This window comes from Dendropsophus ebraccatus, chromosome 3 (genome assembly GCF_027789765.1).
Source record: "Dendropsophus ebraccatus isolate aDenEbr1 chromosome 3, aDenEbr1.pat, whole genome shotgun sequence".
Lineage (NCBI taxonomy): Eukaryota > Metazoa > Chordata > Amphibia > Anura > Hylidae > Dendropsophus > Dendropsophus ebraccatus.
The window spans coordinates 12,702,248-12,721,170 of NC_091456.1; the positions used below are offsets into that span (position 1 = coordinate 12,702,248).

At 42.2% G+C, this 18,923-nt stretch overlaps 1 protein-coding gene and 1 long non-coding RNA gene across 3 annotated transcripts in view; one reads left to right on the forward strand and one right to left on the reverse strand.

Moving 5' to 3' along the window:
- The window catches only part of LOC138785245 (uncharacterized), a 71,978-nt gene extending 55,171 nt beyond the window's left edge, over window positions 1–16,807 (forward strand). Inside the window, exons 2-3 of the long non-coding RNA XR_011362089.1 lie at window positions 15,006–15,072; window positions 16,453–16,807. This is a non-coding gene — a long non-coding RNA (uncharacterized lncRNA). The remainder of the gene's footprint in view (window positions 1–15,005; window positions 15,073–16,452) is intronic.
- Window positions 1,746–18,923, reverse strand: part of DHX37 (DEAH-box helicase 37) — a 34,717-nt gene continuing 17,539 nt past the window's right edge. For both annotated transcript variants that reach the window (XM_069960956.1, XM_069960955.1), the window contains exons 12-28: window positions 18,139–18,237; window positions 16,813–16,892; window positions 16,536–16,683; window positions 15,483–15,559; window positions 15,167–15,399; window positions 13,018–13,129; window positions 11,674–11,780; window positions 10,063–10,251; window positions 8,542–8,666; window positions 7,976–8,092; window positions 7,720–7,892; window positions 6,641–6,755; window positions 5,611–5,748; window positions 4,287–4,381; window positions 4,117–4,190; window positions 3,652–3,749; window positions 1,746–2,127 (exon numbers count right to left, since the gene is read on the reverse strand). In XM_069960956.1, the coding sequence (XP_069817057.1) occupies window positions 2,045–2,127; window positions 3,652–3,749; window positions 4,117–4,190; window positions 4,287–4,381; window positions 5,611–5,748; window positions 6,641–6,755; window positions 7,720–7,892; window positions 7,976–8,092; window positions 8,542–8,666; window positions 10,063–10,251; window positions 11,674–11,780; window positions 13,018–13,129; window positions 15,167–15,399; window positions 15,483–15,559; window positions 16,536–16,683; window positions 16,813–16,892; window positions 18,139–18,237 (2,063 nt within the window). In that variant the 3' untranslated portion in view covers window positions 1,746–2,044. The remainder of the gene's footprint in view (window positions 2,128–3,651; window positions 3,750–4,116; window positions 4,191–4,286; window positions 4,382–5,610; window positions 5,749–6,640; window positions 6,756–7,719; window positions 7,893–7,975; window positions 8,093–8,541; window positions 8,667–10,062; window positions 10,252–11,673; window positions 11,781–13,017; window positions 13,130–15,166; window positions 15,400–15,482; window positions 15,560–16,535; window positions 16,684–16,812; window positions 16,893–18,138; window positions 18,238–18,923) is intronic.

The following is an 18,923-nucleotide window of genomic DNA, read 5'->3' on the forward strand; positions in this document are numbered from 1 at the left end:
TGCTTCTTGACAAGATCATCCCCCCCAAAAGAGGAGGTGATAGACTCATACTGCTCAAACGTAGGGAACTACAATGGATTTATGAATTAGACACACTAACCCCCAAGGGCCTGAATGTAGAGTATAAGGTCAGTGGTGGTATGTACAAATAGAGGTTTGCCCTGTGCCTATCCCAGGATTCCCCCGTGACAGTCAGGAACAGTGGAACTTTGAATTGATTGTTATTTACCTATGTTATACTTATCTTTCTATTTGCTTTGTTTAGATCTGAAGGACGACTGAACTCACCTCATATGGATTGACACAGTGCGAATCACTTTTTTCATCTGATACTGACCAAGACCAGGAGAACCGCTTCATGTCCTTATATTTTCCCTGCACTTTTGTTTTGTGTGAATTCGGCCTGGAGTGGCCATCCGGCGTTGAAGGGGGTTCTGTGCGGTACACACACCGTGGTATTCTTTGAGTGCACCGGTTGAGTGGAACACAGGTATAGTGACGGTGATGATCCGATATGGTGAAGCCTGAACTTCCCCCTGAGCCGGTACAGTTCAATTGTGCCTTACTATACTCCTGCAGTCAGTATGTGAGCGCTTTTTATGAATGAAATGTTTACCCCACGTGACTAGATCACATGATCTTACTACTAGCCTGTGTCCATGAGAGTGAGCTCGGAAGTCCGGATCTATATACTAGTGGACTAATATGTTTCTCATTATGTATATTTTGCTAAGAGGTCTCTTTTGGACATTCTCAAGCCTCTTTTTCACATGGACACTTTGCACTAGATGGGCTTTTATTCGCAAACGCTGCGATCGTACTGCACTAAGATGCTGTGCTCCACAAGGAATCGCACGGGACTTGCACATATGCTGTATAATTTGCTCATTATGTTTTGACCAATGATTTGTAATCACTAATTATCACACCTGTATAAAAATCTTGCTTTGTTTCACTGCCCACACGCTTGAAAATGATGATGGAGATCATCGAAACGTCGCGTCTCACCGTATGCCGTTTTTTGTTTATGCACTGATGGAATAAATCCAACTATTTTTGCACTTATACCTGTGTGCTGCGGAATATATTTCCATTGAATAGCTGACTACGTCCCTGGCAGGGACTATCCGCTGGCACCAACCTACCTGATCCTGTGGTGCTGCTCTGTATCATATTTGGATATCTATCTATCTATCTATATATATAGTCTCCTGTTGTTAACCCTTTCAATAAAGCTGAGTAAGTGTACTCTGCATCACTACATGTAGCGGAAAAGAAAGGGTTAAAGGGGTGGTGCCTCAAAGCAAAGGGGGTATAATCAGATGTGTACCACATACATATATGTAAAGGAGAACACGTGCTGTTTTTAGTAAAGTAACATATCACTGTACAAGTTTTCTTCCCCATGGATCTATACACTTCCTGGTTTCCTCTATGAACTGTGACCCTGCTGTTGCTAGGCAACAGTGCAGACACTTTCCCACAATCCCCCTTACTCGCATGTGAAGTGAAAACCAACTGCCAGTACTAATGGGACAGATCATGTGACAATTGAACTGAGCCTATGGCTGTATCCATATTTTCCTGACAGCCCTAGGGCAGCATCCTACTTCTTCAGAGGCAGGGAATCAAATGCTAAGTGCTCGGGTTCAGATAACATTGCCAAACTAGTCTTTAACCATCTTGGAAACTGGTTTTACATATCTTATACACTTTTTTATATACAGCAACATAAAAAATGTTTTTATTTCACTTTGTTATATACATATTTTACATATGTGATACGTGCGGAAATAACAATCTCAGGAACGCTGTAAATTCAGCTACATTGTAACAATGTATAAAATGCCAAGTAAAGGGGAAACTACACAATAGAATTCTTTGAGATCAGTAAAGAAATATACGAAGATCCAGAGTCAGTGGCCATTACGGTAAAACTCAAGGCACATGAGGTGTTAGTTTTGTTTTCTTTCATATGTAAGCCAATCCTGTTTTTCAGGAAGAAAAAAAAAAAAAAAAAAATCAACAAGTCTCTTTGATGAGCTCAAAAAGATACTGGTGGCCAGGCCTTGGTGACATCTGCATGAGCGGCTTCAGGAATCCACTGGCAAAATGCGTGCAGGAGGTCTAGGGGGGAAAAAAGGTTCACTATTAATAAATTAAAACAGCATAAGGCTGGTTCACACTGCATTTTTGCATCCATTTGCTGTATCAGTTTTTAAATGGTTACTTTTAATGTACACAAATAATATATATATATATATATATATATATATATATATATATATATATATATATATATATATATATAAATGCTAAAAAGCGGTGTGAACCCAGCCTAAATGTAACAGTAACCTCCTAAAAACGATTGTGCTCATATGATGGTCTAATGAACTTAGCGGTTTTACACTTGTGGTGGTTTATCAGAACTCTTATTTAACCCTTTCTTGACCAAAGGTCATTGATGCACAGATGTTGAGGTCACACTAAAGCAATGTTCCTCCGCAATGTTCCTCTTCGCTTCATAAGGCCCATTGCGCTTTTATTTTTCTATCTACAGTGCGCGTTGGGGCGCAATTTTTTTGATCTCTAGTTTTTATTGTTATCATATTAGAGTAAAGGAAATTTTTTGATTTTTGAGTAAGGGTGCCTTCACACGTAACGGATCCGCAGCGAATTTCACGCTGCGAATTCGCAGTGACATCCGCTGCGGATCCCTGCCCTGTACACTTTACGGGCAGAGTGTATGGCAGCAGCTTGTCCCGTTAACCCGCCGCCAGAGCGTATACATCACCTGGTCCCCGCTCCAGCTTGCTTCGGGGGTTCCCAACACGTTCCACTCGGCCAATCAGTGCACTGCCCCTCCGCAGCACACTGATTGGCTGAGCGGGACGTGAAGACGTCGGGAGCCCTGAAGCAAGCTGGAGCGGGTAAAGTATACGCTCTGGTGGCGGGGGGTTAACAGGGCGGGCTGCTGACATACTCACAGCGGGATGGACAGCAGAGTTTGTCTGCACAAGAGTGTACAGGGCAGGGATCCGCAGAGGATCTCACTGCGAATTCGCAGCATGAAATCCGCTGTGGGTCCGTTACGTGTGAAGGCACCCTTAGACTCAAAGCTTCCTTAACCATCAGAAGTAAGGTATGTTCACATCCCAACTGCGACTTCTAAGGCATGGATACTTCATCAACATGTCAAAATGGGGTGCTGAAGTATCCATGCACATACTGGCAAGGAAGGCACTCATTTCAACCGCCTGAAGAATGTAATCAATGACTCCATTGAGATCATTTTCTCAGAGCATACAAGTTTGGTCTCAGATTCGAATGCCATTTTTGAGTCCGAGGCAGAATACGTTAAAAAAAAAAAAAAGACCCAAACATAGTCACTAGCTGAATACTTTCAGGCCACTGAAATCAATAGGGCCTGTGACTTTTCCACAATGGGGCCTGTGCCTGCGTTCACACTGCATTTTTATGTTTTATGGGATGCTTTTTTTTTAGCGTACACAAAAACGTGGTGGACGTTTTCATGTACGTTAAAAACAACAGTTTAAAAACGCATATGTTAAACGGACTGCCGAAACGCAGTGTGAACCCAGCCTTAAAGTAAAAAGTAGCTAAACAAGGGGAAAAAAAACCCAAACTTACATTTAGGATCATTTTTCCAGGCGGCAAGTAATGATGACAGATTGTCTGCCTTTGCAGAAACCAAAGCTTTTAATAAAATCTCTGTTCTAGGCTGAAGTCTGTAAGGAAGACAAGATATCAATGAAAAGCATAGGACAGCTTCATGATAAATATAGCATTGTCTCATTTTTGTGCTTATATGGCAACATGTGTTCAGGTACTGCCGTACACACATTTACACTGAAGAAAATAATGGACAAATAGAATTATAGCTTCATTACTTTTAATAAGGCAATGGCGGCCAATGTAAGAATGTGTGTAAGAAGGTGGGTAGCTGCAGAATGCAATACTAATGGAGTGCAGGGACACTTTGTCCGGGTTCTGTTCACAAGTTACAGCTGATCCCTGAGGATCCTAGCGGTGAGGCACCATGTGATCAGCTGAAACCGCAAACACTAGAGCAGTGAATAAAGTTCAGTCACTTACTTAGCCCATGTTTTCAGCATTGTTGTAGGGTTTGATAGTAAAATATTGGTGTAGGCAGACAGTTTTTCAATCACCTAAGAAACAAATAAATAGTAAGAGAATTCAATTCAGCACTGATGGTAAATAATACTTCAATAATATACTGAAGTAAATAATATACATCATTATACCTTTCCTTCTAGTAAGAACCTAGCAAAATACTTGTAACGCTCAAGGCCTTCTGGGTAATCCACCTCCACAGCAGGCAGCTGCCATCCACATCGATCTGAGGGAAAAAAAGATGACAACTTGAACAGTCACTCAAAACCAGAAATAAATGATATATAAGAACTTACTACAGCTCATGTAATGGGGAGTTCACATACAGTAGTATAGCAGTTTTTGTGACTAAAAATCAGCATCATTTTGCGCATCACAAATGTTTTTTTACCAGTTAGGCCCTGTTCACACGTAGCAAAACTAGCAGAATTCCGCGGGGACAATTCTGAATGTCATTAGCCTCCCTCTCATAATGGGAGTCTATGGAAGGCGCGCGCTGCTGTTCTCACAGCGTCTCTCCGCGCTAATGAATGAACATGTTTATTCTTCAGCGCGGGGAGAGCAGCAGCACGCGCCTCCCATAGACTCCCATTATGAGAGGGAGGCTAACGGCATTCCGCTAGTTTTGCTACGTGTGAACGGGGCCTTATGCTAGGTTCACACACACAGTAAAATAGACGCACAAGAAAAATATCTTGAGAGTGTGCTTACACTTACAGGATCTGCAGCAGATTTGAACTTGCAGATTGAAGGCAAATCTGCAGCTTCAAATCAGCGTCATCAAATCTGCTGCAGCTTCTGTAGTGTGAACGCACCATAAAGGGGTATTATGCTCAGGTAAAATACATGTTGAATCATCATCCCTCCTGGAGACTAACAATTCATTCCATACTTTTTATTATCTTTTCAGTCTCCTTCACACAGTTCTGAGTCTGCTGCTTTCTGCTACAGACATTGAAATCTGTGTGTGAGCATTTCTCTCCATCTCCTCCTGAGATGGCTCATGTAAACAGTGTCCATCGCCAACTGTATTTGCGTTCTGTAATTCCAGGAGGTCATTAGCAACTTGACATCAGATTAACCCTCCCGGCTTCACAGAGTGCAAAATCAGCTGGACGGGTACGTTAATTACATTTGGGTACATCAGCCGCCTTAGAAGGAAGAGGGGAAGGTCTGAACAGCAGAAAGCAGAAGGTCTTCAGCAGAAAGCAGCAGCTCAGAAATGGGAGAAGGAGACTGAATAGACTGAACACGTATGGAACAAATTGTTAGTCTTCAGGAGGGGGGATGATTCAAGGGATAACCCCTTTAATAAACATTGCATCATACCAGCAAAAAACTGACACATCTCCATATTATTCAAGCCTTTGCTCTACAACATCACCAGCCATGCAGAGTATGTATATATCAGGACTATCTTTGAAGAAATCGGTAAGCATTTTCTGGTATACGTACAGAAGGTGCTTTGCCTGTGACACTTCACTCTTCCTGAAGCTTGACAATAAAAGGGTGCAGGGTCTTCCAGTGGGTCTCCAAAATGGCAATACTGGGGAAGCAAGACGGGAATCCAATCTGGCTCAATGGAGGAAACACCTAAAAGCGAACGACAATCAATATAATCCATAATGAAAAACGATGCCAGAATAAGCTGGGCAAAGCAGCAGTGCCGCCTCCTTTCAATCACATTTCCAAATAATGTCCCATCTATGAGGAATCCAGACCGCAGTGACTTCAGCTCTTGGCAAAAACTCTATCCCTTTGAGATGAATGTAAAACATTACATTAGCGCGCTCTGTGACCTGTGAAGAGGTCATTCCACAGGGATCTGCTATTGTCTCCTCAATCTACTGGTGTCACATGACGCTGCAATGCTGTAAAGTTTACTTTACAGCAGCCTAATTTTATCACTACAGACACAACAGGAAGTCTCAGCTTAGTTTTAGCCCCAGTGGTGAGAAAGAAAACTGCAAGATTATTTTATTATATAGATAGAAAAATGGGGAAAAAAACTAAAATTCTTAAAAAATTATGTTTAACATAAAAACTTGATTTAAACAATAGGTCTTAGTCTCATGACACATTTCCTTTAAAATGTACCTGTCACTAAAACTAACTTTTGACATGTCATCAGGCATGTCAAAAGTTATTAATCAGAGCGGGTCTCACTGCTGACACCGCCCTGATCAGAACATATAGCTGTGGAGATCTCGGCAGTGTGACACCATCCCCGGCCGGCAGTGCAGTCCATCAATATTCCCCAAAGAAGTCTAAGAGATATTATTGAAGGAATTCAGGGTGAGCAGGGAAAAGGATCACACTGCCGCAACCTTTCTCCGGCTATATGTCTTGATCAAAGTGGGTGTCAGCAGGTGACATGTCAAAGGTTGGTTTTATTGACAGTGCCCATTTAAAAGCATAACGCGTCTTCAGGCTAAGTACCCAGGACGGAAGCAGATAGCATTCGCTGGGTTAACCAGATTCTTACCCTTCATATACATCTTAGTTGTTTCCAAAATTTCCTGGAAAACTATAAAATCAGGAAGTTGTCTGAAGAGAGCAGAACTTGGATGGATAAAAACTGGATCTTCAAGAAGAGGAGTCTGGGAGAAAAGAACAACGTTGAAAAAACATATTAGAGAATGCAAGTAGTCCTTTACAGAACAGGAAAGTAGTAGGAGAAAGATTACTAGAGATGGGGTGAACACTAAGCAAGGGAGAAAGAAATAGTAAGCCTAGATGAAAGACTAAAGGCGTCCTACTTCTAAATGAAGCTCACTTTATTCCTATAGAAATTTACCCTGAATTATCACATCTTATGCATCCACTGAATAACAGGCTCACAGGACAGTGAGAGGGAGGTGACTACAGCAAAATTGGTGTAACCATAATTTTAAGGTAATTTTTTCAGGAATCAATAAATATCAATACAAGCGATTTTAAGAAACTCTGTAATAGGTTTAATTAATCAAAGGAGTTTCCTCCTGTACTCAAAAAGCTGTTTTGCAGCCCCCTCCCCTCACTACAGAAGAAGCAGGATTTCTGTGTTATGGTCTATAGAGGGGTCAAGCGGGATGAGTGAGCACAGAGAGGAGAAAAGGCAGCCCTGCACAGCACAACATCCTACAATCTTCTCTCACCAAGTTCCCAGACCAGCACTGATCTTTCAGACCAGTGAATGCAGCGTTTTATGTGCCCTGACAGTCTCCAAACTGCACAGCTGCTTCTCTGCTCACTCATCCCCCTCGACCCCTCCCCACTCCATAGGTTATAATGGACTCAGCAAACCCATCTTCACTTTGCTCCTCTGTAATGTAGACTGCTTTGCCTGATAATGAGCAGATAAGGGTGGAGGGCTGGGAAACAGCTTTTTTGCCTAATAAAACCTTTAACAGAGTTTCTTAAAATTGCTTGTACAATTGCTTTCTGGAAAAAAAAATGACAGCCACAAAATTCATAAAAAAATCCTAATTTCAACCCAATGTATGAAAGTTATAGCAGTTAATAGGAGACAGACAAGCACACGTTCCTGAACAATATCTGTGAGCTATCAATAGGATTCCACACCTTATAGGCATTCTTCCACTCATCATTAAGTAGTTCTTCAGATCGAATCCGCCTGGCTATGTGATCACCTAAACCAGACATTACAATCTGCCTCAGATAATTCACTTGGCTCTCTGTTGGGGGTTGCATCTTGGAGTCGAGGAAAATGGAGACATCGGTGCACAAGGAATTGACTGTAGAAGAATAAAGAGATTTATTAGGCTATAATCCATGACACAGGACTCAATCACCTTGCAGACTGGTATAGCCCCCTTACCCACGGAGGTTAGCTGTCCTCTTAAACGCCTGATCTCCATCATGGCTTTATATCGTAGGCCGTTTCGTTCACAAAACGTTGGTGTTAATCCAGAGTATTCACATGCACCAACAGCTCCTGAAAAGCAGCATTTTCTCAAGATATATTATACACAGAAATAAAAATTGTATTTGCGGAATCAATATATCCTTTAATAATGCTTTACACATTAGGGAAATGAAGTGAGATTTATCAAACATGGTGTAAAGTGAAACTGGCTCAGTTGCCCCTAGCAACCAATCAGATTCCACCTTTCATTTTCCAAAGAGTCTGTGAGGAATTAAAGGTGGAATCTGATTTCACTTTACACCATGTATGATAAATCTCCCCCTTTATAACCCTATGACACAAACTCACAAACTGCATCCACCCTCTCCAGGCAGCCGGGATTCAAATGCCAATTGTTTGGGTTTGTGCAAGCCCAAACTTTCATCAGGATTGCTCATGTCTAATAGCCATGTTAACGGAACACATCTGGAAACAAACATGTCGCTATCTAGACTCCACACAAGCCTCTAAACACACACCTAGCATAACCATAAGGTCACCGAGTTTCTGTGCAGGTCCCTGTCCTGCCCATATCTTCTGCATCTGAAGCATTCGGGCCTTCTTGCCTTTCAATACTACTTTCTCGTCATCATTAAGGGCTGGCCTTAAAAAAACATAAAGGAAAAGACATCAAATAACATCCCCCTAAACTTGTTACCTAAAAGTGGACAATTCATAGTCAGGGGTGTAAATGAGCACATGACAAGGATTCTGTATACACTTTTAGCTTTCTTCGCAGATGTCTTTTTCTTAAAACGTAAATGAGGCTCAATAGCCTAGGAGTGTCCTCCAGTATTGTAAAAGCCCAGTTAAGTCCAGTCCATATCCTCCTTATCTAAGGGCTGTCAGTCAAAAGAGCTATGTGGATGCTAGCAGGTATAGAAGCAGTTGAAAAAAAAGGGCATGGATAGACTTGTCTGAGCTTTTATCATACTGTGGGAACCCTCCCTGAGCTTTGGAGCCTCATTTGCATATAGAATAGAAGGCTTATTTCTAGTTGCTGGAAAGGACAATGTAAATAAAAAGGTTATACACAGAATCCTGATGGGTCCTACCTAGTCATGAGCTCATTTACACCCCTGTTTTTTTGCTGACATCTTAACTTTCATATTCCTATACCATTATTAAACACTTTTGAAACATTTCTAAATCCTAGATATAGCCTGGGGAATTGCTTCTCTCCCTATCTCCCTGCACACCATGAGCTCCAGAGCTCACCTAATGCAGCAAGACGAAGATTACAGGGAGTTGGGGAGAAAAGCTCTCAGACATGCGCTTCTCCTGGTTCTATCTAACAATCAGTGGGCTCTGACCCCGACCAATTAAGTGTCTGAGAAATTTCAAAGGTTTTTTATTTTATAATAACAGGGACACTTTAATAAATGAGAAGAGCATAGAATCACTGAAGGACACTTTTAGATCATACGTGTTGGTAGGCTTTGCAGAATGACAAGCAGCGTCTTGTTATGATCTATAAAATGTAAAAATTAAAGGGGTACACCGTCAATTTTTTTAAAAAAAATTTAAAATCTCAACTCTTCCTGTACGTATCAGCTGCTGTATGTCTTACAGGAAGTGGTTTTTTCTTCCCAGTCTGAAACAGTGCTCTCTGCTGCCACCTCTGTCCATGTCAGGAACTGTCCAGAGCAGAATAGGTTTTCTATGGGGATTTGTTGCTGCTTTGGACAGTTCCTGACATGGACAGAAGTTTCAGCAGAGAGCACTGTGTCACACTGGAAAGAATACACCACTTACTGGAAGGCTGTAGATAACTTTGTGAAACCAGTTGATTTCATTTCTTTTGCTGGAGTTCCCCTTTAAAAGACTTTGATGGATTTTGCCACCACTGACAATGCAAGTTGCATGCGACTGCAATCTGGCTGCAACTTCTCTGTGATTTAGATATATGTACAACTGTAATAAGTCTATCAAGTGAAAAGAATATATATAGTGTTGTGTATATTTGGTGTAGATATATTGTAAAGGTTTCCGTCACCTACCTGTCCATCTCCTCGAATAGCTCTCTTACAGTCATGGCTGCCACAATAGTAATAACATATGGTAAGCAATCATGCTGTTTCCCCAGAGCAAGCATTTTAGCATATCGAGGAGCAACTGGAAACGATGCCATAGTCCTTCCTAGGGGTGTGATTGGACAACTTAGTTTATTTTTCTGTATTGTATTCAGTCTGTAAAAAAAAGAAAACAATTACTAAAATGAGTCCGCTTTTACTCCAAAAATAGCACAATTATTGCACATAGACTACAATCTGAGCCTGCATGATAGTGAATTGAGAATGTTTTGCAAAAGCAAACACAGCGGAGCTTTCTGGGGAACATGAGCTGGATGAACCAACAATGTAATGCAGAGATGCACCCCACAGGCACTCTATTCAAAGGAGGATCCTGACTTACGACTTATCCCCTATGCTATAAGTGGGAGACAGCAGGAGCTCTGACTGCTGGAATTTTCTGTGGAATGGGGCCCAATCCCTTTGTTCTGCACAGAGCAGTTGCGGCTGCTCCATTCATTCTCTATGGGAGCTGTAATAGCTGAGGGTCATACTCTGTTACCTCCAGCAGCTCAGCAGACAATAAATGGAGCTCCAGCACACGTGCCAACCGCTGCTCCTTTTGAAGATAGTGGATCAGACCCCCTTGAAATCTCACACTAAAAGCCCTATTACATGAAGCGATTACGGACAATAACCATTTTGTGTAATAAAAGGCAACGATTGATCGTTGTCTTTCAACTTGAAAAAAGACAAACAACTAGGATACCAATGATCAGCTGCGGTCGCTCCGTGTAATAGTTAATGTCCAAGAGCTCCCCCGCACTTATGGTACTATTACATGGAACGATAATCGGCCCTATCCGTCCGATTATCATTCCATGTAATAAACACAATGATCAGCCGATGACAACGAACATTTAGGTTTGGACCTATAATTTTCGGGCAATGACCGCGCATTGCTATGTGTAATAGCGGTGCGTGTCGGGCAACCGACGATTCCACAAGCACCATACTTTACCTAAACATGTTGCAGGTCTTCTCCTGCGCTACTCCTTCCTCCTGGTCCCGCGCGCAGCAGCAGCTTCGGAGTGGCCTGTCTGAGCTGACAGACCGCTCAGCCAATCATTGGCCGGCACCGAAGCTGCTGCTGCGCAGGACAGGAGGAAGAAGGAGCGCAGGAGAAGACCTGCAACATGTTTAGGTAAAGTATAGTGTTTAAACAAGGGCTGCAAGGACATCGGTAACTATTTCCCTGCAGCCCTCGCTAAACGATTATCGGGCCGTGTAATAGGCCTAGTAAACGAGCGATGATCTAGCAGATCAGTGCTCCTTTATATTATTGATAAGGCCCCCATCGGCCCGTGGAATAGGACCCTTACCCGCTTACTATTGGCGAATGTAATAGCACCAGAACCGAGCGGGGAACGAGGAGCTAACAGGCCAGCGCTTGCTTGCTCCAGCTGATCGACCCATGTGATAGGGAATTTAGGGATAAGTTTATTTAAATCTGGATTATATTTAAGTGAGAGTAATTTTGGACTTAGCATTATAATACTTAGCATTATAATATAGGTATCAGTCATATCATGAGCATACCTGCCAGTTTTGGGGGGCTCTTGCAATGCTCCAAGAGCGATTAATAACTCCTCGGCTGCTATCAAAGCATCAGTCGAAGGTGGGGTAGGAAAGGGGAAATTTACCACCTGAAACCAAATCAATAGGTTATTTACAGACATAAAATACCTAAGAACAAGTCCACCAAACAGGAGGACATTCAATCTGTAGCCATAGCTGCTGGCCAAACGTTTGCTGAGCAGGCATGTTGTCACAATAGTTAATAGGTGGGTTTGCTAGTTAGGTAAAATACATGCTGAATCATCCACCCTCCTGGAGACTAACTCATTCCTTCAATACATGTTATTATCTTTTCAGTCTTCTTCCCTCAGTTCTGAGCTGCTGCTTTCTGCGGAAGACACAAAAAACTGTATGTGAGCTTTTCTCTCCATCCTCCCTTCCAAGGTGGCTCATGTAAACAGTGTCCCTGGCTGTTGACGTTTCTGCACTCTATAATGTCAGGAAGGTTAATCACAGTAAGGTCACTTGATCTTAGATTAACCTTTCGGGCATCACAGAGTTCAGTGACAGCAAGCCAGGGAAATTGTTTACATGAGCTGTCTCGGAAGGGAGGAGGAAGGAATTCACAACAGAGATTGAGTCAACAGCTCACACAAAGCACACAGTTTCCTGTGTCTTCAGCACGAAGCAGCAGCTCAGAGCTGGGGGAAGGATACTGAAAAGATAACCAGTGTGGAACGAATTGTTAGGGTCCTATAAGGCCAAGCTAATTTTAGGAAAAAAACTATCGCAAACAATATTGTTTATCGGTAACCTGAAATTGCTCACCATTTACACAGATCGATAGTCGTTGGTCACGATAGTTACTACATATGTTTACTCCATCTCATCCCAGCAAATGAAGGAACAATGTGGAATTACCGTGAATGATTATTGATCGAATGCGCAATTACAGCAAACAATTACCAATGATTTTGGTGTCAGCATCTAACGAACAATAAACAATTTCTCGTTGGTCGTTCGATCATTGCCTGCATTTACACAAACGATTATTGTTCAAATTCAAACAATAAAACGATCATTTGCATGATAATGGTCTCGTGTAATAGGGCCCTTAGTCTCTGGTCGGTGGGGAAGTGGAGGGGGCGTGATTCAACATGTAATGTACCTAACCAGAATACCCTATAACTGATGTGTAACACATTGCTTTCATTAGCTATTAGTTACATACATATTGTTATACCCCCAGTTACAATTACAATGTCCATTAGTCTCAAGGTTAATGTGGAGCAGTAACTTTTAGTTTTTGTAATTTTAGCAGTAAAATCAAAATCTCCATAATACAGTGTGGACATTTCCTTTCACCTTTTCAATATTCAAACTTTTCATTTGAAGAACTAAATCTTCTACAGGACGTCTTGTTATTTCGGGTTGGGAAAACTCTTCAAAATCACTGAAGACTGCCGAAGAATACAACCTATGTGAATATGAAAGTAGATATTAGGGGGTTGCACAAACAGCAGGAATATCTGTCTTGTTAAAAAAGATCAGAAGTAACTAAGGGGATGTTCACACAAGATAGAGTTAACGCAATGAAGCGCGGCTGGACAGCAGTGTAATGATTAAAGGAGAAGTCCGACGAAAATTTTTATGAAAGTATTGTATTGCCCTCCAAAAGTTATACAAATCCCCAATATACATTTATTATGGGAGATGCTTATAAGGTGCTTTTTTCCCTGCACTTACTACTGCATCAAGGCTTTACTTCCTGGATAACATGGTGATGTCACTTCCTGGATAACACGGTGATGTCACTTCCTGGATACCATGGTGATGTCACTTCCTGGATAACATGGTGAGGTCACTTCCTGGATAACATGGCAATGTCACAACCCGACTCCCAGACATGTGCGGGCTGTGGCTGCTGGAGAGGATGATGGCAGGGGGACACTGAGGGAAACAGGGCACTGGACACTGAGCATCCCTCTGCCATCATCCTCTCCAGCAGCCAAAGCCTGCACAGCTCTGGGAGTCAGGTCGTGACATCACCATGTTATCCAGGAAGTGACATCACCATGTTATCCAGGAAGTGAAGCCTTGATGCAGTAGAAAGTGAAGGGAAAAAAGCACTTTATAAGAATTTTTCATAATAAGTGTATATTGGGGATTTGTATAACTTTTGGAGGGCAATACTTTCATAAAAATTTTCGCCTGATTTCTACTTTAATTACTGCAACTAAGTGATGTATTCACACTGCATTTTCAATGGGTTACTGCATAGCCTAAGAAGAGAATTTCATTTAGCTTTTTCATTTCATTAGTTTTTGCTCCCAAAGATGCTCTAAGTCTTATTTTCAGGGGATGTTTTATTTTTCCATGAAGAAGAATTAATGTCACATGCACAGCAGAGACAGAGCGTGTGGTATGGCGGCTTTCAATCCAGGGGAGCTCACCACAGCACAGCGTATGGTATAGTGGCTTCCCGCCAACAGGGGGATCCCATCCCAGCACACTCGTACAGCACAGCAGTGACAGCGTACGGTATGGAGGTAGGCAACGGGATAATAGCAGACTGTGTGCAGCCCTACATCTGGCGGTAGGGGACAAAGGGGATGGTGACAGGGGACAGGCCCCTTAATACCTTGCCTGCACATTTTCAAGTGACAGCCGCAGAAGAGAATATCAAGGTTGGAGGCAGGTGATGGTCCTCCTGTCCTGCTCTGTAACGGACAGTGAAAGTAGGGGACGCTGGCGTCGGGCTAAAAAAATCACAGCTGCATGCCTTGGTGTTCTGTTCGAGGGCCATTCTTCCAAACAAAAACTTTGCTAGGTCCTTTTTTCAGGGTAGGCCTTATTTTTAGCAATTCAGATAAACCTCTACTATGTCTTATTTTAAGGGGATGTCTTATTTTTGGGAAAGCAGCGGAAATATAATGAGAACATTCTACATATACATGACAGGATATGCCCTAAATGAATCAAAGCATATCAGAACAATCTCACATTGACAATCACTGAAGTTATGAGTAATGACAAAATGTTTGGGTTCAGTTATCGGAACCCTCAGCATTTGATTCCCGGAGGCTTCAGAAGTCGTATACCGCTCTAGGGTTGCCTGGAAGACGCAGCCGCAGGGAATTAAATGCTAAGCGTTCAGGTTTAAATAACATTGGTCGAACCAAACATTTTGACAGGTTCGCTGAGTATAGCAAGTTTATCAAAGTGTGTGGATGATATAACAGTGGCCATCATAAATACTAGAAAAAAAGAGGACTGAATCCACATGTGTATGGGGCCTTCTGATGATGTTGATCTGCCATGTTGGATTTCAAACTGATCTTTTTGCTTTCCAGGGGATAAGCCACTATCAGAGGAGTCTGACAGCCGCTCCCAAACCAATCAAGTGAATGAGGTGAACAGGTGAGAGAGCGGCTGACAGCTATCACTCACTTTATGGAATACAATGACATTTTCCCTCCTCCCCACAAAAAAGTCAGCAATGGAGGAAAGTCACCTGTAGCAGTGACCAGCTTCCGTACGCCCGGCTCTTCCTGCTCTCTGATCGGCTGAAGCTTGAGAAGTCCAGTCCACACGGAAAGAGGAAACACCAGTAACTTTATCATAGAATCTTTTCTTTACTTTTCCGCAGTCAACCACATATTTTATACCGGGAATAGTAAGAGATGTTTCTGCCACATTGGTGGCCACAACACATAGTCTAGTACCACCTGGTGGGGGGCGAAAGACCTGCACGAAAACACATCAAACCATAAGCCATCATAAAGCAAAGTACGAGTGCTACACAGAAGAATTAGTAAGAAGTCTGTTACCATGGCTTGCTTTTCTGGAGCTAGCAAGGAATACAATGATAATACATAGAGTGGAAGAGAGGAGTCAGATTCTTCATCTAAAAAAAGAAAGTGAAAGAGGTTATTTTATTGCATATTTATAACATTAAATGACAGCATTTTTTGTGCAATGGAAATGGCAAATACAATTATGACATCAGTGCAACTTAGGGATCTGACTGAAAGAGACATGTTTGAAAATCTCCATTTGATATGTATGTACCTCGAAGGGCTGTATTACATGGCCTGACAATAGCAGTAAGCGAGCTGTGATCTGCTAGACTGACACTCGCTTACAGAGCCTATAACATGGCTAGATGATCTTGCAGGTCATGCTGTGTAAATAGAAAATAATAAAGTAATACTTACATGTCCACGCTCGCCTGGTGTCCTCCTGGCTTCTCCCCGCAGGTGCTGCTGACACGTCTCAGCATTCACAGGCTCCTCAGCCAATCACTTGCCAAGACAAGACAGAGCCGTGGCCAGTGATTGGTTAAGTAGCCTGTCACTTCAGAGACAGTCTCAAATACCTCAGCTGCGACATTGGTGAGGAGGAAGCCAGGAGGAGACCAGGGAGCGTGGACATGGGCAGATAACCTTCCCATGTAATTGGGCCCTAACTTGTGATGAATAACACATAGTTGTTTCTGTATTACATGGGGAGACACACTATACAAACGCAAATTCTGTGGTAGTCTGCGCTATCTGGCAAATGTCCACAATGTATGCCAAAAAAAAAAATTTTGGGTCTCCATCGGATGAATGAGGCTCTATGGATCTGTTTAACGCTTGAGTTGGACAGCGACCATAAAGTAATAATAGAGGAAGTTGTAGCATGCTCAATCTTACATTACTCAATCACTGTACCTCTAAAACATACTTTCACCACAGCAGAAACTGATGATAAAGCAGCAGTTTATATACTGATCATACGTGTATCTTTTCCCTACAGCAAACATTACACGTGTATTTTTAAACGCTGCACAACAAGCTGTGTGTTCAGTAAAACAAAGGAGAAATAAGAGTAACAAACACCTATATCTGATCCAGCATTTCCTAAGTCCAGGTCAAAGTCTGACCCCTCTTCCTCCTCTTCATCATCATCTCCACCAGCCTCCCGATCTTCATCCCCTTCATCCACAGGCAAAGCTGAGTAACTGTCTAAGCTGATTTTAGGAAGGTTCTAAATAAAGATAAAAAAATGTAATGAATTATTGGCAAAAGTAAAAACTGTAAGAGCCTAAAGAAAATGGGACTAAACTAACAAAAGCAAAACAGAGCGACATTAAAATAATAAAAAAAATGCAATTACCAAACTCTTTCTTGGTTTTGACTTCTTAAACTCTTTTAGCGCTTTTGCTTCTTGTGCATCTTCATCATTTTCCTCTATGGCTGAAAAACAAATATGATATTCTTCACTATTTTGTAGGTCTTACTTCTTTCTTTCCAGTCAGTGAGCAAAAACATTTAAGTTCACGATTTGAGGCCAAACTTCCATCCTGATCAGTCTTATTGTTCTGCTGTATATGGCCACACAACATTTCTTTTTGTTTTTTTGGCTGATTGATCCACTTTCTTTTGGGCTGCTCTCATTTTGCGCCCGAAAAACAACCGTTATTTCAAAATAACAACTGCTTTTTTTTCAATAACGGACATTATTTGGGTGTAAAATGATGACTGTCCAACAGCCATATATCTTTATATGTTGTGTGGTCTAGGCCTCAAAGCGTAAGCTAAACAAGGAGATAAATGTCAGCTCTTACTTCTGCTGGTACACTGTGACTGTCAGCTCTTACTTCTGCTGGTACACTGTCAGCTCTTACTTCTGCTGGTACACTGTGACTGTCAGCTCTTACTTCTGCTGGTACACTGTCAGCTCTTACTTCTGCTGGTACACTGTCAGCTCTTACTTCTGCTGGTACACTGTCAGCTCTTACTTCTGCTGGTACACTGTCAGCTCTTACTTCTGCTGGTACACTGTCAGCTCTTACTTCTGCTGGTACACTGTGACTGTCAGCTCTTACTTCTGCTGGTACACTGACTGTCAGCTCTTCTGCTGGTACACTGTGACTGTCAGCTCTTACTTCTGCTGGTACACTGTGACTGTCAGCTCTTACTTCTGCTGGTACACTGTGACTGTCAGCTCATACTCCTGCTGGTACACTGTGACTGTCAGCTCTTACTTCTGCAGGTACACTGACTGTCAGCTCTTCTGCTGGTACACTGTGACTGTCAGCTCATACTCCTGCTGGTACACTGTGACTGTCAGCTCTTACTTCTGCTGGTACACTGACTGTCAGCTCTTCTGCTGGTACACTGTGACTGTCAGCTCTTACTTCTGCTGGTACACTGTGACTGTCAGCTCTTACATCTGCTTGTACACTGTGACTGCCAGCTCTTACTTCTGCTGGTACACTGTGACTGTCAGCTCTTACTTCTGCTGGTACACTGTGACTGTCAGCTCTTACTTCTGCTAGTATACTGACTGTCAGCTCTTACTTCTGCTGGTACACTGACTGTCAGCTCTTACTTCTGCTGGTACACTGTGACTGTCAGCTCTTACTTCTGCTGGTACACTGTGACTGTCAGCTCTTACTTCTGCTGGTACACTGTGACTGTCAGCTTTTGAGCCACTCACCTTTAGGTCCTTGTTTTCCTCGGTAAGGAAACATTTTTCTCAATCGTCTACATAGCGAATGTACTTCCGCTTGACCTGTGAGGAACACTAAGATTCCGCCTAAAAATAAAAGAGATATACACTATAAGACAAATGTTAGGAAGCATCTGAATTTGTTTTACACGTTATTAACATTTTCTTTTATTAACAGTGTTGCACTACCAGACCTCTGCAATGGCACAAAGTAACAACATACTGTAGTAAGGAGTTTTTAAAGATTTTTCCCACATGTAAGAAGGATATACAAAGCAGCTCTCAAAGCAGTTGCCACCTTTTTCATGTAGCTTTACCCTCAAGCCAAGGCTTGGATCTAGCTAAGGAGAACTCCAGGGGTTCTAGCCAAGGGGACATTTTTTTTTTCTTTCAAATCACCTAGTGTTAGAAAGCTATATAGATTTGTAGTAACTTCTATTTAAAAATCTCCAGTGTTTCAGTACTTATCAGCTGCTGTCTGTCCTGCAGCAAGTGATTAATTCTTTCCAGTTTAACACAGTGCTCTCTGCTGCCATCTCTGTCAATGTCAGGAACTGTCCAGAGCAGCAGCAAATTCCCATAGAAAACCTGTCCTGCTCTGGACAGTTCCTAATATGGACAGAGATGGCAGCACAGAGCACTGTGTCAGACTGGAAAGAATATACTGCTTCCTGCAGGAGAAATGTTTTTGCCGGAGTACCCCTATAAGAATACACAAAATGTGACTAGGGACTTAATAAGCAATGCTAGATAACTTTACCAGAAAGTGTGAA